The sequence below is a fragment of the Rhinolophus sinicus genome, chromosome 1, assembly GCF_057876585.1.
Source record: "Rhinolophus sinicus isolate RSI-liver-muscle chromosome 1, RSI-T2T, whole genome shotgun sequence".
In the NCBI taxonomy this organism is placed as follows: Eukaryota; Metazoa; Chordata; class Mammalia; order Chiroptera; family Rhinolophidae; genus Rhinolophus; species Rhinolophus sinicus.
In genome coordinates, this window is record NC_142501.1 from 211,894,538 (window position 1) to 211,913,753 (window position 19,216).

The 19,216-nt window shown below is 50.2% G+C and overlaps 1 protein-coding gene across 5 annotated transcripts in view; it reads left to right on the forward strand.

Annotated features, from left to right (window-relative positions):
* TBC1D14 (TBC1 domain family member 14) overlaps positions 1 to 19,216 on the forward strand; it is a 94,853-nt gene that overhangs the window by 58,507 nt on the left and 17,130 nt on the right. For all 5 annotated transcript variants that reach the window (XM_019748196.3, XM_019748195.3, XM_074320881.2 and 2 more), the window contains 6 exons: positions 5,838 to 5,956; positions 8,294 to 8,376; positions 9,630 to 9,747; positions 11,592 to 11,698; positions 15,751 to 15,831; positions 16,728 to 16,822. In XM_019748196.3, coding sequence (XP_019603755.3) covers positions 5,838 to 5,956; positions 8,294 to 8,376; positions 9,630 to 9,747; positions 11,592 to 11,698; positions 15,751 to 15,831; positions 16,728 to 16,822 — 603 coding nt within the window. The remainder of the gene's footprint in view (positions 1 to 5,837; positions 5,957 to 8,293; positions 8,377 to 9,629; positions 9,748 to 11,591; positions 11,699 to 15,750; positions 15,832 to 16,727; positions 16,823 to 19,216) is intronic.

Consider the following 19,216-nt stretch of genomic DNA (forward strand, 5'->3'; position numbering starts at 1 on the left):
TTCATGGGTTCCAACGATCTGAAGCTTGCGTGGGGCCGCTGGGATGCGCCTGTCTCCTCCCTGCGTTCTTTGTGTCTGTGAGACTATCATTTGCTAACTGGGTCCAGTTTTAATGGGCGTAGCGAGAGATTGTAAGAGAGGGCCCGCGCGTCCTTCGGGTCCTAATTCTTATCCCCCGACATGCGATTGCATCCTGTTGTCAGATTTAGGTCAGTCCTGGCCAGGCATCCCTCTTGGAGGCCAGGATGGCCTTCCCGGGATCCTGGGAGAGGCCTTTGTATGGAGATCGGACTGGACCCTATTGGCTCTAGGTCGGAATAAAGCGGTCAGATTGCAACAGCAACCAGGCTTGTTTAAACCCACAGTTCTGTTTTAACACATTGCTTTTACCAGTCCACATACTCACTTTCTGTGTTCTAGATGTCTTGTAAGGAATGTGACGATTAGAAAAGGTCTCTTGAGAGTTGATTTCCCAAATGCCAACATTTCCAGTAACGTAGAGCATGCTTTCTGGGGAAGGACTGGGGCCAAGTAAGTACAAGACTCCAGGTATGAGGAGCCCCTCGGGGGCCTCAGGGGCCTTCTCAGTGTGAGCGCAGGTCTCAGCGCTCACCAGGACTGTCTTAGGGAAGGCTGAGTATTGTGAGACTGCTGCAGGCCACTCTTCCCCACTAAACCTGGCACCACACGTCTCGTCCCAGATTCTAAAACAACGCCCCTCTTCCCCCCCAAAATTGCTTGTTACAAATGGGAGAGTGTTGCAGGAACTTCACCTGCATTTAATCTTCACTGCACCCCATTGTTCAGTCCCCCTCATGGGAAATACTGTGAGAGGTGATTTTGTAGTAATACAGTGACAGGAACACTCCCTGCCCGTGTCTGGGCTCCTGCTGTGGCTGCCTGTCTTACGGTAATTCGTTTTCATTTAATAGATGAGGGAACAGGCTTGCGGGGTGGGAGGGGTAGGAACACGCTCTAGGTCACGCGCTCTAGGTCACGCCGCTGGTGGGGAGGATGGGGAGGCGGTGGTTCAGACCCCGGCTGCTGCCTGGTCCGCAGCCTGTGCGTGTGCTGGCTGTGTTGTCACGGTTGTCGGTTCCTGTCAGTCTTTTCACAGGTGCATGTGGTGACCTGCCTGCCATGCTTTATTCCAGACATCACCTCCCAGACCCTCAGCGCTTGTTGCTAAAGACTGATCTTGACTCTGGTGTACAGTTGAGTCAAAGCACAGGTGTTGACTGAGGACCCTTTCTCCTTCTAGCTCGTGTAGCTTTCCAGGCGGCCGGGGGCTTCTGCGGGCGAGTGTTAGCACAACAGGCTGTCCTTACAGCAGCCTCCAGCCTGCTTGTCATCCTACAGGAGTACATGCTTTCCATTGTTTGAGACTCTCCATCTCTTCTCCCTTCTCTTAAAACAGATGTCTGTTAAAGTAGGTGTTTTCTTTATGGAGTGGTGAATTACACACTTCCGTCAGGCATCTCACGCCCTTGTGCTGGCCTTCCGCGTGCTCAGACCGGACCCGTGGTGTAGGTGGACCCTGCCGTCAGATGCCTCTCACAGGCTCTCCGTCCCTCACAGTTGACTGTCTGCCTCTGCCCAAGTCCAGCGCTTCCCCTCTCCCTCCGTGCCTCTGCGTGTCCCACCAGCTCTAAGTGGCTTATTGCTGAGACCTTAAAACCTAGAGCAGAACAGCTTCGTGTCAGCATCACTCCCCGTGCGAGGTGCCCTGCCAGCCCATGAAGGAGCCTCTGATGTGTATCTCTTGGCTGCTGCTCGTGCTGTCAGGATACCTCTCCTCACGGCGCAGATCCCCGCTGTGCTTGGTCCTCTTGGATGGCACCCTTTGTGGGACGCTTCCCTGCATTCCCCCAGCCGTAGGCATCCTGTCCTCGGCGCTCCCATAGCAGTGGCTTACCCTTTCCTGGCAGTGTTCTTACCTACCCTGGGTTCATAGCCTCTGCTGGCATCTTACTGGCCCTACTGGGGTGAGCCCTGCAGGGCGGGGTCTGAGGTCTCCTGAAATGCTGGCCTCATGTGGTCCCTTCACAGGTGAGGGCCTTCTCCTCTTCCTCCTACTGCATGGCCTCCTGCAGGACCGGCTGAGGTCCTGCTTATTCACCCTGCTGACTGCTTTTGTGCTGCCCTGCTCCGGGTCATCAGACCGCACCCCACAGCTTAGCCCCGGTCAGGTGCAGCTCCTTTAGTTTGCTTCCATCTCAGGGGTGTTGGTTTGTCTTCCCAGCAGGGTATGTGAACTGCTTGGGGCAGGGACTGACCTACTGCGCTTCTAAATTAGTAGCTCGCAAGGCTTTTTGACATGACACTCCCCTCCCCCGTTAGACAATTTGAGACACAGCACACAGATAAAACTCAATATAGAACTGAAACAAACTGGCCTGACTATGTGCACTCCGATATTTTTTATTGTTTGTTTGTTTTTTTAAATGCTGGCGTGATCGCTTCAACTGATTTGCCCCCAGAACTTTGAAGAATCCTGTTCTCAGTTCCTTCTCGGGTTATACAGGGCGTAGGAATCCGTGGCAGTCGCTTGAATGGGCGATTTATACTGATGAGCCGCAGGGCTGCTGCTGAGCACGACAATGAATGGCATTGTCTCGCAGAACTTGATCCCAGAAGAGTTCCGTGAAGAGAAGAAACTTTGGACTGAGGCTAGGGCTGTCCTGACATTTGGCTCGCAGAGAGGGCTCCTACTTTAGTGGGCGGCCATTAACGTGTGTCATCTCATCGCACCAGCACAGATGCCCTCACAGGTGCTACCATTTTACAGATGAGGAAACTGAGGCCGAGACAGAAGCGAGATGATTTGCCTGAGGTTAGAACCAGGACTTAGAGCTAAGTCTTGTTGCTTCTGAAGGCCCAGTTCTTGCCACATCACAGGCTGACCCCAACGTTGATAATTCGCAGCTGAAAGTTGCTTTTCCAGGGATGTTTTATCTGCTGCTGCGCCCCCCACCCCCACCTCCAAGGATCCAAGGATCCTTAGAGTGAATAGTCCTCTTTCTTGTCTCTGAAGTTGGTTTGTCTGGTTTGGAAAATGAGCTCACTGTTGACACCTCTGGGTAGCTATGGGAGACCTAGATTTGGAGTGGGGCCTGTGACAATTTCCGGTGCCATTCGTATTTGGGAGCGCTGTTTCGAATTGGGAAAAGGCTCTGCCTGGGATCCCGGTACGGACAGGCCAGGCCAGGCCCCTGTATTTGTTTTCTTTGTAAGCATGCAGAGTTCCCTGTGATGAAATCGTCCGTGTTTGTCCTGCATCTGCCAGGAGTTCTGTATTACAGGTTGTGTCAGAGTTGACAGGCTTGATGGAGGCTGACTGTGAATGCTGACGTTACTCGTGCGTCGTGTCTGTGAGTGGCTTACGTGAGTTCTGCCGGGTGGCAGTCTGCGGAGATGTGGGGCTGCAGAGGCAGAATGCTCGGATCTCATCCCAGCTGCCCAGCCGGCTGCCATGGACATCTCTGGGCCTCCACCTTCTCATCTGTGACGTGGGGACGACTGCTCCCTCCGAGGCTAGTGTGAAGAGGAAATGGAGCCAGCTCAGTGTACGAAGCCCTTGCAGAGGGCTCGGCTCGTTACCCTGGCTGCTGTGGTTCTGTGTTAGTCAGAGAGCTTCTGAGCGCTACTGCAGAGAGCCGGTGTTTCCGGGTCATGAGTCAAGGTCTCGACTTCATTTTACTCCTTTCTCCTTTGCACATCTGTGCTGTTTGCAGACTTTGCAGGGCTCCTTGGTGGTTGTCGGGCCCTAGAGCACTTTTCCTGCCTTTTATAGTTGTGGCAGGCCCAAGGAAAAGACACGTGGTGGCAGGCAGTGGCCAGGCAGTGCTCTCTCTGTGCCAGGGGCTGTGCCCGCGGCTTCACAAGCCTCTCCCGGCCCTTAGCCCTCCCTGGTAGGTACTGGTTCCCTTTCTGCAGATGTGGGAATGAGGCTCAGGGAAGCCAAGGGCTTTGCTGGAGGTTACAGCTGCTTCTTGGTGGCTCTGAATTTGCTCCCTGACCTGTCTGGCTCCCCAGGCCACATTTAAGTTGTGTGGGCCTCGGACTTTCCCCTCTAAAGCTACACGCCGCTTTGTCTGAGTGTGTTCACAGAGAAGGTGGGCCTGTTCAGAGGGGCAGGCGGCGAGCCCTGCACGCCCAGCCCCTCGCTGGCTGTGTGATTGAGGGCAGCTCATTTTGAACCTCAGTTACCGTATGTATCTGTAAAAGGGGGTGACACTTGCCGTAGAGCTTGCTACAGACGTAAAGTGAGACAGTGTGTGTGAAATACATAAAGCAAATGGAAAAGGGCATCCCGATTCTGGGACACCAACTTTCGGGCTAACTTCTTTGGCCTTGGCAAATAGTAGTTCACTAGACCAGGGTCAGCAGGTGAGAGCACTTTACGGGACATCATTCCTGATTCTTGTTAAAATGCAATGCGCCTCAGACTCTGTCACCACACAGCTTTTGATAGGCTTCCTATAAAATTCAAGATTTTGACATCCAGGCGCTGGGTTTGAAGCTTCCGGTGGCTGGTGCCGTGGTGAGTGGCAGCGGAGCCTTTTTCTCAGCTTTCGGTAAGCGGAGGTCGTTCCAGTATGTTCATGGAACCACCGTCAGTCAGGATACACAGTTCAGGGCGTCGGAGCTTGTCCGTCCACAGGTGCAGAAACTCCCCACCCAGCTGCTCCTGGGTGCGCTCCCTTCTCACGACCTGTGCACTTGGAGACCCTTTCCGCGTTCAGAAGCCTCCCTAGGCTTTTCTGGCTGAGAATAATTGCTTGTCAAATCGTTTTACCAGTAACACCCCTCTTGGCAGCTAATGTCAATAAAATTCATTTAGTAATTAATCACTTTCCACTCATGACACTGCTTCTAGCATTATCCAGAATGGTTATTTAAATCTTAGGTTCACTACTTACTTGTGTGTCCTATCTTCCCAGCTAGATTGTCTTCTGTGAAAGGAGGGTTCAGAGAGCCTTGACTATTGACGAGAAAATGTTGTTTTTTACTTCAATTTGCAGAGGGCTTAGGGTACACATGGTCTGACACACACGGAATTTCAGAAGCCGGGCTCTTTGGTGCCAACTTGCTCGGCTCTCCTGCACTCTTCTGGTTGGGTTTTTGGAATGTGGGTCAGCAGGTGTGACAGAGCTTTCGTGGTTGCAGTCCAGCGGACAAATGAGTGACTCGGTGTGTGAGGCTGCTCCTCGATGTCCAGGACACGGCACAGTTGTTTACGTACCAACTTGCAGTGATGGCCCCATACAAAGGTGTTCACCAGTTCTTGTTTGATGTTTCTGGTTTAGGAAAATGAAGCAGCTTTAACCACCTTTAGGCAAAAGATTTTTAACCCGTTCAACATTTCAGAAAAGATTTAAAGGACTAACAACAATATGTAAAGTGTTATGGGATAAAAGGAAATGGATTAGAAATGGAGGATGGGAGTGGGTGTATTTGAGGAGGCCGGGATCAGGTGGACGCCAGCGCTGCTGTTGACCAGGCTTGGAGCTTCCCAGGGGCCACTGTGATAATCAGTTAAGATTGAGTGTCTGGAAAACATAGCCCTCACTCAGGAGAAGCCTAGGAGGCCTGAGGCGATGTTTGCGGGTCCTTATAAAGGGACCGCTGGGATGAGCTCCTTAGCGACTCCCCCAGGAAGGGAGGTCCATGGGCCTGTATCAGTAAGCGATGAGCGTGCGGGGCCGTAGGACCCCTTCCCTGGGCACTTTCCCTCCTGAGTAGCCAACATTCAGAACCAGCTTACAGGACTCCTAACAAACCCTTTGCTGCATTCAGAAGACCAGGCCCGAGTTACCCTGCTGTCTCTGTCCTAGGAATATGAAGACAAGCCTGGACGAGCCAGCAAGCCGCCCTCTCCAAAGCAGAATGTGAGGAAGAACCTTGATTTTGAGCCACTTTCCACCACCGCACTCATCCTGGAAGACAGACCAGCGTGAGTCCTAAGAAGAGTCTGTAGAGTGTTTGCTGTCGTAGATAAGTACCGCGTGCTGATTACCTTGTCATTAGGGAAGAGGGGAGGGGAGCAAGCATGTCACTCATTAAAAACGCCGACTTCCTCCTTATTCCCTGTATTAACTAACACGGGTTCTAGAATGAGAGTAGATGACTGACTTGGAAAACTGTCCTTCAACATAGAAGTTTTGCCCAGGATTTTCCATTCAGGTAATTTTTCACTTTAATGTAGCATTTACAAATACTGAAATAGCTATTCTAAACCACAGACTGGTTTGTAACTGAAGTGGTGTGGAGGGGGCACGCCAGTAGTGCCGAGCAGGGCCTGCACTAGCCTGCTGGGTCACTCGGGGTCTGCAGGAAACGGGAGCTTAGCAAGTCCCTCCCTGCTGTCCATCTGCTTGATGAGGAGGCGGGTTTGTGTTTGGTGGCGTAAAGGGGTTACTCCCTGGTACCAGGCCACACCTACTGGGTGGGGTCACACAACACGGGGAAGGTTTAAGTAAAAAACATATATTACAGTAAAAGACACATTGCCATTAATCTCCCTCAAAATACGCCCCCTCGCTTCAAACACACTTTTTCCATCATTCTTGTCACTTTCTGAAGCAGTTCTGGAAGTCCTCTTTCATGAGTGTCTTTAGTTGCGCTGTCATGGCTGCCTCGATGCTCTGATTCATTCTGACTTTGGGGAAGAGCCAGAAGTCACATGGTGCCAGATCCTGTGAATAAGGTGGATGAGGACACACCGTAATGTTTTCATTTGACAGAAATTGCTGTACCAGACGCGATGTGTGACATGGAGCATTGTCATGATGGAGGATGATTTATGGCACCCTTTAAAACACACCTTCTCTTAACCACAGCTTACACCCGACTGACTATACCAAACAAGTTGAAACTTGTCACACACTGTTACTAAAGTTCAACACACCAGTTCACATATTGAAGATCCTAGCCTTTCCGTTGGATGGCACTGGGCAGCATGCACCATATTTTGTGATCACAGCGGAAAGGCTCCGTGTCACACCTCACTTCTGGTCCGGCAATTTCTGTCAAATTAAAACATTACGGTGTGTCCTCATCCACCTTATTCACCAGATCTGGCACCATGTGACTTCTGGCTCTTCCCCAAAGTCAAAATGATTCAGGGCATCGAGGCAGCCATGACAGCGCAACTAAAGACACCCACGAAAGGATTTCCAGAACTGCTTCAGAAAGTGGCAAGAATGATGGGATAAGTGTGTTCGAAGCGAGAAGGGAATATTTTGAGGGGGATTAATGGTAATGTGTCTTTTACTGTAAGAAATTTTTTTAAAATTAAACATTCACCATATTTCTTGATCATACCTCATATCTCTTTTGAAGTATTGCGTTTCCATACAGCATTGTGTTTGATTAGAAAGATTCCACTGCTTAAAAAGAAAAAGATTATAAAACATTGGGCTAGAATTCCCAAGATTCCTGCCAACCCTGAAAGTTTAAATTGGTAAAATATAAAGAAGAAACATGTCTTGTACTGTTAATTTCTGGTTCTTGGAAATTGTGGATGTGTGGATAGATGGGGAGAGAACCCCTGAAACTGAGGATTAACAGGGTAGATGGAGACTTGGTAAAAGCCAGTCCTGTGAGGACGAGTCCTTACAATGCTCTCTGAAATGCGAACTGTGCGAAATTGGGCCATGTTCTCCCACCTGAAATGCCAGGCGTTCCGAACGTCCGGGGAGTGTGGGTGACGCTGTGAAAGGAGCTTGGCAGCCAGACCTTGCCGCCCTCCCAGTTGTCAAATGCAAGCATGCTCACTGCACATTCCTGACAGAGAGCATGCATTTTATTTTTTAAACAGGATTTGAAGTTGTTTAGAACCATGGTATACATTTGTGTGAAAAACAAGCAGATGGCCCACACAGCTGATATGAAACTTGCACACTTCAAAAACTGGCCAGGGAATGTATTCATACACATACGTCATATATACCATCAGGGTACCCTCCTTCGAGGATAGCTGTCGACAATTATTAGTGCATTGTGGTCAAATCAAAGCTTCTTTGGAGATTGAGGTGAAAATGCTGAGAGATTCAGTGTTTATCTCTATTGGAATTATGGGTAATTGCCATACTTCAGATTTTTTACAATGAGTTTACTTTTGTAACAAAATATTTTTAGTTTATGAAAGAGCTGACTTTGTCATCTGAACATATTTAGTTTTTGGACTTTGAGCTTATCAATTTTTTAGTAAATAATGCTTCAAGTTTTGTTTCCCTAAGAATTTTATTTTGTATTTATAATGGTGCAAAATCACTTATTTTCTATCAAGAAATCTCCCAGCGAAGCCTGCTGAAGAAGCTCAGAAACACAGACAGCAGTATGAAGAAATGGTGGTTCAGGCCAAAAAACGAGGTAATGGAACTCGCATGGGTCTGCTTATGTAAGGCAGCACAGGATTTTGTGTCTTTCTGGGTATTTTCTTTTTACCATCTGGAGCCCTGTAACCTGAACTTGCGTGAATGCTTTAATACTTTCAAATTGATAATTTTCCATCAGAAATGTGTGCGTGTACTCACTCTCCCTGCCTGGTAGCTTTAGTGAATTGACACCAGAGAAGAGACTGTGTAGGAGGAAAGTATTAGACGGGAGAAGGCCTCGGCCAACAGTAACCACAGGTCTCTCCCTCTCCTGGGCGGTTTTCCTTGTTCACAAAAAGGTGTCATGGGATTTGATAAAATCCCTTGTTGCACCTAAAACCCTGTGGTTCTCGGATGTTTAAAAAGTATATGTAATAAACATAATGTAATCTGTAACACAATGGAATATTATTCAGCCTTAAAAAGGAAGGAAATTCTGGAACATGTTATACAACATGGAGGAACCTTGAGGACATTATGCTCAGCGATATAAGCCAGTCACAGAAGGACAAATACGGTGTGATTCCACTTCTGTGGGGACCTCAGAGTAATCAGAATCATAGAGACGGAAAGTAGAAGGGTGGGTGCCAGGGGCAGGGGAGGAGGGGACGGGGGAGATGTTTCATGGGCACAGAGGTTCAGTTTGTGAAGATGAGACAGTTCTGGAGATTATGGTGGTGATGGTTGCACAACAGTGTGAATGCTCAATGCCGCTGAACTGGACTCTTAAAAATGGTTCAAATGGTAAATATTGTGTTATGTGTATTTTACCACAATAAAATACAAAGTCATATGTAAATTAAATGTGTGGTATTTCTCAGAGTTGCTATTTATGCACTAAGAGTTGCCTTAAGCTGCGAGAAGTGAGGACAGAGATTATGCTGGGGAAGGGACTGGGGGGCCCACGAGGGGCATCTGGCCTTCTGGACACATCCCGTTTCCTGATCGAGCTGGTAGTTTCATGGGTTTGTCTGTTTTGTGATCATTGATATGTCTTATCTGTATAGCTTCCTGTATGTATGTCATATTTTAACGCTTACTAAAAGATGGAAAAGGCCTGAGCATTCTAACCCCGTAGGGCATGAGATGAGTCCTAGGGGTGGGTGCGGGCGTTCTCGCTGTTCTCCCTCAGCGCCGTCCTCCTCGGGGTTTTGCAGCGCGACTCTGAGAAAAATCACCTCGCTTGAAAATGGTGGGTGTTGTTAGCAGATGTTTTCTCCTCTTCTTATTTTCAATTTTGATTTCTAGAGCTGAAAGAAGCCCAGCGGAGGAAAAAGCAGCTGGAAGAAAGATGCAGATTAGAAGAAAGCATCGGGAACGCTGTCCTTACTTGGAATAATGAGATTCTGCCTAACTGGGAGACAATGTAAGCGATGGCAGTGAGACTGTAGGCCACTGTGTCTGGAATCTGTAGGTAGCAGCTGCATTCATCGTCGCTCACACCACAGCCTTTGATAAGATGACGTAATAGGTTTAAGTGATGCAGAATCTCCCTTCCCCTTGCCTTGGGTCAGGCCTCGTTCCTTGCCTGGATCCTGTGACAGCTCCCCCTGCCCCCCTGCCAGTTCATCTTCTGCTCAGCAGCCAGAGGCATCTTCTAAAACCCAAGTCTGGGTCACTTGCCTACTTAAAATTTCAGTAACTTTCTATGACTCTGTGTAAAATTTGAACTTCTCCCTTTCTGTGTAGTCTCACCTTTTCTCTCTCCTTCAGTTGGATGGAGCCTTCTCATTAGCGGGCCTCAGGGCCTTTGCATGTTCCATTCCCCCTACCTCCAGTGCTCCTGCCCAGTAGCTCCTCATCCAGCCAACTTTTGTTCTTTAAAGCTGAGTCTTCCTTGGGGAAGACTTTCCTGCCGAGGGGACTGCAGAAGACTCCCCTAGCTTCACTGCTTCTGTCGTCCTCTGTCTGACGATGGGGCCGGGTCTTTGATAACAACCCCCTGTGGCCAGTAGCCAGCAGTCTGGCAGCTGGTGTCATCTTTACACCCGAGGGACAGCTGGAGGTCTTTTCTTCCTGAGTGTTCAGAATGGGTTGGGCAGGGTGTGGACGGCAGGCCAAGGACCTTGCACAGACACGGGTGGCTCCTTTTGGGCCCCTCCCCCAAAGCAGGAGCTGCCAGGGAGCTTGGATGCCAGGCTCTTGTCCCTTTTAACCTGAACCATATGGGATGTTGGGGACTCACTCCTGGCACTTACTGGGTGTCACTCACTCTCATTACAGGTCCTGGTGAAGAGTTCCACTAGGGAAACAAGCTATTCCCAGAGCCTGCTTTTCTAGGCAGTGTCTTTAATAGGCTAGACACAGTCAGGAAACACGCGTTCTCACATGGGAGCCAGTAACAAGCGTGCAGGGCCTCAGAACCGTGGGCCATCTCCCTGGTGGCGACAGAAGCCAGCCCTGGTCCAGATGCACGCTCTCGCATGACAGCTGCTGCGTAGGTGCCAGGAGTGCTGGGTGTGTGCTTTATCCCGTGACATCTGCACGATACCGGTAGCCCTTCAGGCGGTGGCTTCATCTTCTGGATGTTAGAGAGGGCAGGATGGGGAAGTAATCGCTCCACAGGGGAGCGTGGAATCAGGGTGCAGACCTGGTTCTGCGGCCTCAGCCTGTGCTCTCCCCACTGTGCTGCGTGGAGAAGCACGAGGGGAGCCTGGCACCTTCGGCCGCGTCTGTTGGCAATGGTGTCATTGTAAGCAGCAGACCTCAGCGACTTTGTGCAGTTTGGCAACTCACCCCCAGGTGCTCCACCTGTGTGCAGGTGTGTGGCGCTGGCTGCTCTGCTCACGGGGATCCCCTTGGGGTCTGCCCTCCACCCGCCACTCTGCAGCAGTGCCTCCTCGCACCCCTGCACCCTGCCCGGCTGGATGCGGTTCCCTTCGCAGCAAGGTTATTTCTTGCTGCGTGCTGTCTGCTCAGAAAGGCCTCCCCATCCTTCATCTGCTTAAATTACTGCTGGTTACTGAGGAGTGGCTCCAGGACAGGGCCCCTCCCTGCTGGTGCCCTTGGCGGAGCTGTCCCAGTAGTTGCCCAGTGGAGGGGGTCGTTGATCTGGTCTCTGTGGAACACTGGGCTGAGAGCTCCCCGAGGGCAGGGGCTGTGACACACGACTGCACCCCTGCTCCTGCGGTTTGGAGCTAGGCAAACGGGCAGAGAGACAGTTCTGCACTGAGAACAAGCCCATAAACTCACGCTTCCTTTTTTGTCCAGGTGGTGCTCTAGGAAAGTTCGAGATTTATGGTGGCAGGGAATCCCGCCCAGCGTGAGAGGCAAAGTCTGGGGCCTGGCCATTGGCAACGAGTTAAACATCACCCATGGTGAGTGGCTTGCATGATCCTAGGCTCAGGGAGCCCAACCCCTGGGTCCTGTGGTTTCTCCTGTCCTGTCTGCCCTGTTAGAAAGAAAGGCGACCACTGGCTGTGGCTTTTGGGAGGCCATGTGACTGCCCTCTAGGGGTGAGAGCGCGTTGGGCAGCCTGGATTCACTCCCAGGTGCTTCAGTACCTGGTAGTTCAGCGACGACACCTGCCTTCTTCCTGATACGTGTCATCTCTGAAGAGACGTGGTAGCACATACGGCTGTGACGTCATCACCACAGCATCAGTGGGTGGAGTCATGTTGGGGTCTCTTCTCAAAGCCCCGTAGAAAGCAAAGCTTGATCAGGACAGGAAAATGGAAGGGAGGTGGGGTTTCTTTCTGTGGAGGTACATATCGTATCAGGGGTGCTGTTGGCTTTATGTGGCAGTTTTCCCAAGCAGCTTACATACTGTGTTTCCCCGAAAGTAATACCGGGCCGGACCATCAGGTCTCATGCATCTTTTGGAGCAAAAATTAATATAAAACCCAGTATTATATTGTGTTAAAATAAGACCTGGTATCATATCATATTATATTATATTATATTATATTATATTATATTATATTATATTATATTATATTTATTATATTAAAATAAGACCTGGTATTATATTATATTTTATTATATTGTATTACATTATATTATATTATATTATATTATATTATATTATATTATATTAGACCCGGTCTTATTTTACTATAATTTTTGCTCCAAAAGACGCATTAGAGCTGATGGTCCGGCCAGATCTTATTTTCGGGGAAACACGGTATAAGCACCTGAGAGAGACAACGTGTGACACTTGGACTGGGCGCTTGAGGCCCTAGTAGCTGAGTCTAGCAGGCAAGGGGCGGTCCATACTCACTGTCAGGCCGTGTGCGTCGGCCCAGCCTGTGTGTGCGTCTCCCCCATCAGCTGCGCTCACACTCACCGCCAGTCTGTGTCCAGCGCTGCGCTCCGGGGGGAGTCCCTGCCAGGTGCCCCGGCTTGGAACCAGTGCTGAATGCCTGGTCGTCGTTGCTGTCTCCTTTGGTCTTCTGTCCTCAGGCCAAGCTGCAGCAGGCAGGGAGGAGCTCCTTCCTCGTCTTCTTTGTTACTCGTCCCCACTAAACGCTGGTGGAGTTGGTGGTGGCATTTTTTACCCTGTAGAAGACCTTTGAGTTGAGAACAGATTGATTTGTATGCTCTCTGTGTAGCTGGGGTTCATGTTATGGTTGTATGTGTCAGACTGTCATCTGCCCCGTGATTGTAGCCGTGACCACTCGCTGTTCTTCGTCTGGAGTGATGCCAGCTGGGTGGGTGGCTGGTGGCTGGTTTCTGTAGAGCGACCTCCTCAAACCTCTATTTTTGGCTAATCCACACCTGCAAAAAATTGAACATCTTTATGTGAGAAGAGATGTAACATTTGACTTGTAGAAATGCATAGTTTTTAAAAAGCATCCCTGGACGTAGAGGTTTGGATAAATTGCTGAGCAATTGTTTCAGTCCTTGTTCTTGAAAATTTTCTAAACTATCAACTCTGTTAAGGCGGTTGAATGTCATGCAGAGTAGTGTGTGTGTGTGTGTGTGTGTGTGTGTGTGTGTGTGTAATTTTTGCTTCTCACTGATGCCTGGGTTGGTTTTATTTAAATTAAAATCTTGTACAGACCGTATGGTAGATTAGACCAAACAGCTAATTAATCAATTACATGTCTTGAAAGTTTGTCTGGATCTTGATATTGGCTCATTTTATTTAAATTGTGTCTTTCTTGTATGATTAGCTGCCTAATGTCAGCTGCCTCCACCTCACCTGTCATGCTCTTCACTCTGTCACCAGGCCCAGCACAGCTCCCTGCACGTGGCAGGCCCTCAGGAAGTATTTGTTGAATGAATGAATGAATGAATGAATGCCACCTTTTTGGTGGCTGGGTCCTGCTTCATCCCAGTTTTACTGCATACCGAAGCCAGTCTAAGAACACAGATGATCGCGAGCTCCAGCGTTGAGGCCAGGCATTGTCTTAGGTTCTTTCCTTACAGGTCTTGTCTGACATTGACAGCAGGTATTGTTGACCTTACTTTCCTGTCAAGAAAGTTGAGCATCCTGAAGAGAAGGTTAGGGATTGCCCCGGCCTTGTGGCTAGTGTGTGCTGGAGCCAAGCTTCTCGTGCTAGCCCTGGCTGACTGAAGCCTGTGGTCTGATTTGGGAAGTCCCACATTTTTGTGGTTGTGCAATTGGAAACTTACTGAAAGCCAACCTGATAGTACTATTACAGTTTCACTCTTAGGGCAGTTAGCCTTGCATTTTGAAATTGGTTCTGGGAAGAAGGTACATTTGCTGTTCTAAGCTCTCTTTCCTCCTCCCACTCCTGCCTCAAAAACACACGCCAGTAAAGCCATGGAGATACTTCAGAACTCTGACACTGAAAGCCAGCATTGCCCTGGGGTTGCCAGCATCTGTGCTTTAACTGTCAAATTCCTCATTTGGGAAGTGGTTCCAGTGGTCAGGGGCACACGGTCGTTTTCCCCCATCTCCTCCCAAAATGATCAAAGTTGAGCCCGCCTCCAGGAGACTGAGAGGGGCAGAGGTTTCCCAGACCCTCCAGCCTCCAGCTCAGTGTACGTCAGCATGTGAGTCAAGATGCATGCTGCCTTCTGGTAATGGGAATATGAAGTTACGTTTCTTTCTTTCTTTCTTTTTTCTTTTTTTTTTTTTTTTTTTTAAGATTTTATTGGGGAAGGGGAACAGGACTTTATTGGGGAACAGTGTGTACTTCCAGGACTTTTTTTTTCCAAGTCAAGTTGTTGTCCTCTTGATCTTAGTTGTGGAGGGCGCAGCTCAGCTCCAGGTCTAGTTGCTGTTGCTAGTTGCAGGGGGCACAGCCCACCATCCCTTGCGGGAGTCGAACCGGCAACCTTGTGGTTGAGAGGACGCGCTCCAACCAACTAAGCCATCCGGGAGGCAGCTCAGCTCAAGGTGCCGTGTTCAATTTTAGTTGCAGGGGGCGCAGCCCACCATCCCTTGCGGGACTCGAGGAGTTGAACTGGCAACCTTGTGGTTGAGAGCCCACTGGCCCATGTGGGAATCGAACCGGCAGCCTTCGGTGTTAGGAGCACGGAGCTCCAACTGCCTGAGCCACTGGGCCGGCCCGAGTTACGTTTCTTTATGTACCCTCTTCTGCCCCTGCGGACTAGCGTAGGTGGGAGGTCAGGTCCTTCACAAGGGCCAGAAAAAGGCCAGTCATCAGTATGACTTGTTGGAGCACAACAGTGTGATTAGAATGTAGTTTTGTCTTTAATGCAGTAACGTGCACTGCCCAGAAAGCAGATGTGTCCTGCTCTATTTTCCAAAAGTAGTGAGGGAGAAACTAAAGTGATAAAAATTCTCTGGGTAGCGATTGTTAGTGATCCAGGCCACAAGGGGCTGGGAAGCGTGTAGAGGGGGTTTGGAGGCGTCTGTGGGAGACCTGTCTTGAGCCTTCTCTGCCATGACCATCCTTCTTCTTTGAAGCCTCTGCCTGTTGCTTGCACCCCTACCTGCTTCAGACAGAAGGTTGGGAGGGCTGTGCCACGGGGAGGCCAGTCGCCCTGTCTGTGTTTGAAACCAGGCGGTGGGCTTTCCGCTCACGCCTCCCACCCTTCAAAACTCAGTTCATCGCTTGTGCAGGTCTGTCTGTCCCAAGGCTCTTTGCTCTGGGTGCAGATGTGACCGAGGGACCCTCACAGGCTTACCCCAAAGAGCTCACAGCCTGAGAGGCAACACACTCACAAATCAAAACACAGCCGTTTTCTGGGTGGACTGTGTAATGGAAGTAGATACCAGGCATCGTGGTGTTTTGTGTGTCCTTTCTTCATACCTGGTGATGTCTTTAGACATGAGACGTTCCTTCAGGCCAAGTGGGGAATTGTAGACACAGCCTTAGCAAGCGTGCGGGCTGTAGTTGGAGTTTAAATATTCGGAGGAGGTGGCGGTAGTGTGTCCTTTGGTGTTTCCGAGGACATACGTGCACGTCAGACTGACTGGAGGCTCTTCTTCCAGAGCTCTTTGACATCTGTCTGGCCCGAGCCAAGGAGAGGTGGCGGTCCCTCAGCACGGCAGGCTCTGACGTGGAGAGTGAAGGTGAGTCCGATGCTAAAGCTGCAGGGCCTATGGTGGTTCCGTTACGAAGAAAGGCACTTAGTTGCAGAAGTGTTGGTGCCCGCCTGCAGAAGGTGGCCCGGAAAAGGGATGTTTTAGAGCAAACCGGTTAAAGAAGGAACCTGCCATAAGAAAGAGAACATAGCAGGTCCTATGAGGTGTTTGCGTCCTACACACGCTGCAGGGCCGGTGGCAAGCACTACCGCTTCCTGTATTCACACGCACGTGGTGTCCAGTCGCCTGGCAGCCGGGCTTCTGGCAGCACTGGCTTCGGGGAGCAAAGGAGCCGCTTCCAAGGGGACGGGATGCTGCGTGTTTGCTAGGTTCCACACAGCAAGGGTACTTCTGCTGGTCAAGTAGTATGTGTTTCACTGAACTTTTTTTATACCATCTGCATGGTATTAAAATTCAAAAAATATAAACAAAGTGATTCATACGTATTTGTTGGAAACAGTCCACCCGAGTGTCACGCTGCCACAACTCCCACAGTCTGAGTGTATCCCAGGGATGCTGGAGATCAAACAATGATTTTCTGCCGTTTTCTCTGCCAGGGATTCATCTCTGTGTATCTCCTTACCCGTCCGTATTGCTTCCTTTGTTGATGAAAGGTAATAGCAAGTGAGGTTTGCATTGTGCACTCTAGAACATATCTGACGATGACCTAACCTTAGATGGTGCTGTGAGGTTTTTGCTGTTGAAGTAAGAAACTCCACAGACTGTTCCAAACTCTGAAGGCCGACTCTGTGCTCTCAGCTGTAATCAGGCCGTGCACTTCGGAGAGCTCCTTTCCCTGTCTCAGTCTCATAAAAGTCAGAGCCCTGGAATTTGCCACGTGCTTCCCTCCGAGACGCGTAATGACGCTCTTGATCTTTTTGTAGATGCCAGTTTTTCAGCAGCAGACAGAGAAGCCAGTCTGGAGCTTATTAAACTGGACATTTCCAGAACATTTCCTAATCTCTGCATTTTCCAGCAAGTAGGTTATGGTGATTTGTTGTTTATAAGTATGTTTTGTCTACAATTCATAGATGTCAAACTGCATATATTTGTAATCAAGCTTGAAGAGTACTTGGGTTTTTTGGGGGGTCCAGGGGGATGGCGGGTCTTATGTTAATACATTTACACTTTTAAAAATAAGAGTAACTGATACTTTCAAACACATATTTAATGTGGCCATATTTCTGCTTTTGAAGACAGTTCTGTCCTTCCTTTGAAATGTATGTGTCAGAAGCCCCGGTAGGGCTGGTTCAGAAGGCCCCGTGGGCTGCGGTATCTGTCCGTGCGTCCTCGGTGCTGCTTCTGTTTTCAGGACTACACACAGTAGGACGCCGGACATGCTTTCGGTGTAATCCAGCCTGGGGCAGAAAGGGAGAGCCTTGGCAATCTGGGCGGAGTGAGGGGATGTTTCTGAGCAGGGAGCCCAGAGAATGGTGACACCGCTGGGCCCTGAAGCCAGCCGTGGGAGACGGGATGGACTGCTGTCCTTTGGACCGCGGTAAAGAGAAAAGTGGCGTATCCCCATGGGCCTCAGTCCAGGGCGGCAGGCTTGGGGCCGCCAGCAGCAGGTTTGGGGTCATGAGAGCACAGGTGTCAGACGACCTTCTCTTCTTTCAGCCAGCACACACATGCCTGAAGTCTTGTTTGGCCCCTCCCTTGTCCGGTGTTTAATGATTTTTGCCAGTTCTGCTTCCGAGATATCCCTGAGCCTATCCCTCCTCTGTTCTCACTACCCGTATTTAGTCAGACCCTCATGGTTTGTGAGTCACCGCACCTGCCTCCATGTGTCTCCTGGCTTCCTTGCCCTCTGTCCAGTCACCCTGCTGCCCCCACAGTAACCTGTGATTCCCCAGGCTGATGCTGTCAGGCCCATGTTTCTGGCATCAGACGTTGCAACACTAGGTAACCAGGAAAGGATAGTGGGGAACATTAGAGCAGATCAGTAAGTGGCCAGGAAATGCAGAGGTTTGGCACTTGGGCTTTGCTAAAATGTGGGTGTGTCCCGGGCACTCTGACAATGATGGTGCCGTCTCCGGGTGGTGCAGCAGTGGGGACGGGCCAGGGGTGGTGTCACTGGGGACACAGCCCTTAGGCTCCACGTGGGCTAGGTTTGAAGGACAGCCTGACCAAGAGTGGAAAGACATTCCAGAGAATGGGAGCATCAGACAGCTGATGGGTCGAGGAATCCCCACCTTCTGGGGGAGAGACCCTCACTGGAGGAATGAACCGAGAGGACGCAGTTCAGGTCCATGGGCCCTGCTTACTAACTACTGGCTGCTCTGAGCAGGAGCCAGCTGCGGGGCAGTCCCTGCTCTGGACAAAGTAGAAGGGCACAGCTTGGAGACACACTGTTGGGAAGGGCGGTCAGAGCACTGGGACAGAGTCCCGAGGGTGCTGACGCCATGCTAGAGCCGCGGTCCCGCCTTTCCCACACCCAGGACCCGGACGTTCTCCATGGAGCATCAGTGGTACTCAGCCCCACTGACTTTGCGAGTCACTGGGTGCTTGTCCTGGTGCAGAAAGAGGAGGATGAGCTCCAGAGGGCTCTTCTGCGTGGGGTGGGGGGCAGATGGCTTTTCTCTTTCCCTGTGGGTTCCTTTGGGGGTATCTCCCTCAAACTGTGGTTCCCAAAGGTCTAGATTTTATAAATGGGCAATATGAAAAAAGCAAAGGGTGGGCTGAGGGGATGGGGAAACAATGAAATGTCCAGAACAAGTTAAGGGCATTTAAAATAAGGAACTGCTATCTATTAGCACCATCTTTTCATCAAAGAAAGGACATTTAGCATCAAAGTGAGAAGGACATAATCACTAAATTAAAAACATTTATCGTTAGAAAAGTTCAGTACAGTTGCTCTTCCCCCCCCCTTTTCTGCCTCTTCCCACGCCCCCCGTTCAAGCCTCTGCTTCTCAGTCTAGTTGTGGAGGACGCAGCTCCCTGGCCCACGCCGGTGTTATGAGCCTTGCGCTCCCCCTGTCTGAGGCAGTTGGTGCCCAGTTGTTAGTCAGCCGCTCCTGGCAGCACACGGTAGCCCACGGCAGCCCAGCTCCAGGGAGAGCCGTTGTTCACAGTCTTAGCTGTGGAGGGCGCGGCTCACTGGCCCATGTGGGAATTGAACCGGCGACCTCAGTGTTAGGAGCACGGTGCTCCCACCACCTGAGCCACTGGGCCGGCCAGTACAGCACTCTTATATTTCTCATTTGGCCTTGGACCAGCTATAACTTGGTGACAGTTGGTGAGGACACTAGTCCTCAGCTGGGCATTTGGTGCTGCCACCGAGACCCCTCCCTGTCCCCCCTTCTCTTTCCCTCTAGTTCTGTGTGCCTTCTTTTTTACCCTCCCATTGCTGTGTTTTCTTCTTTTGTCCCTCTGT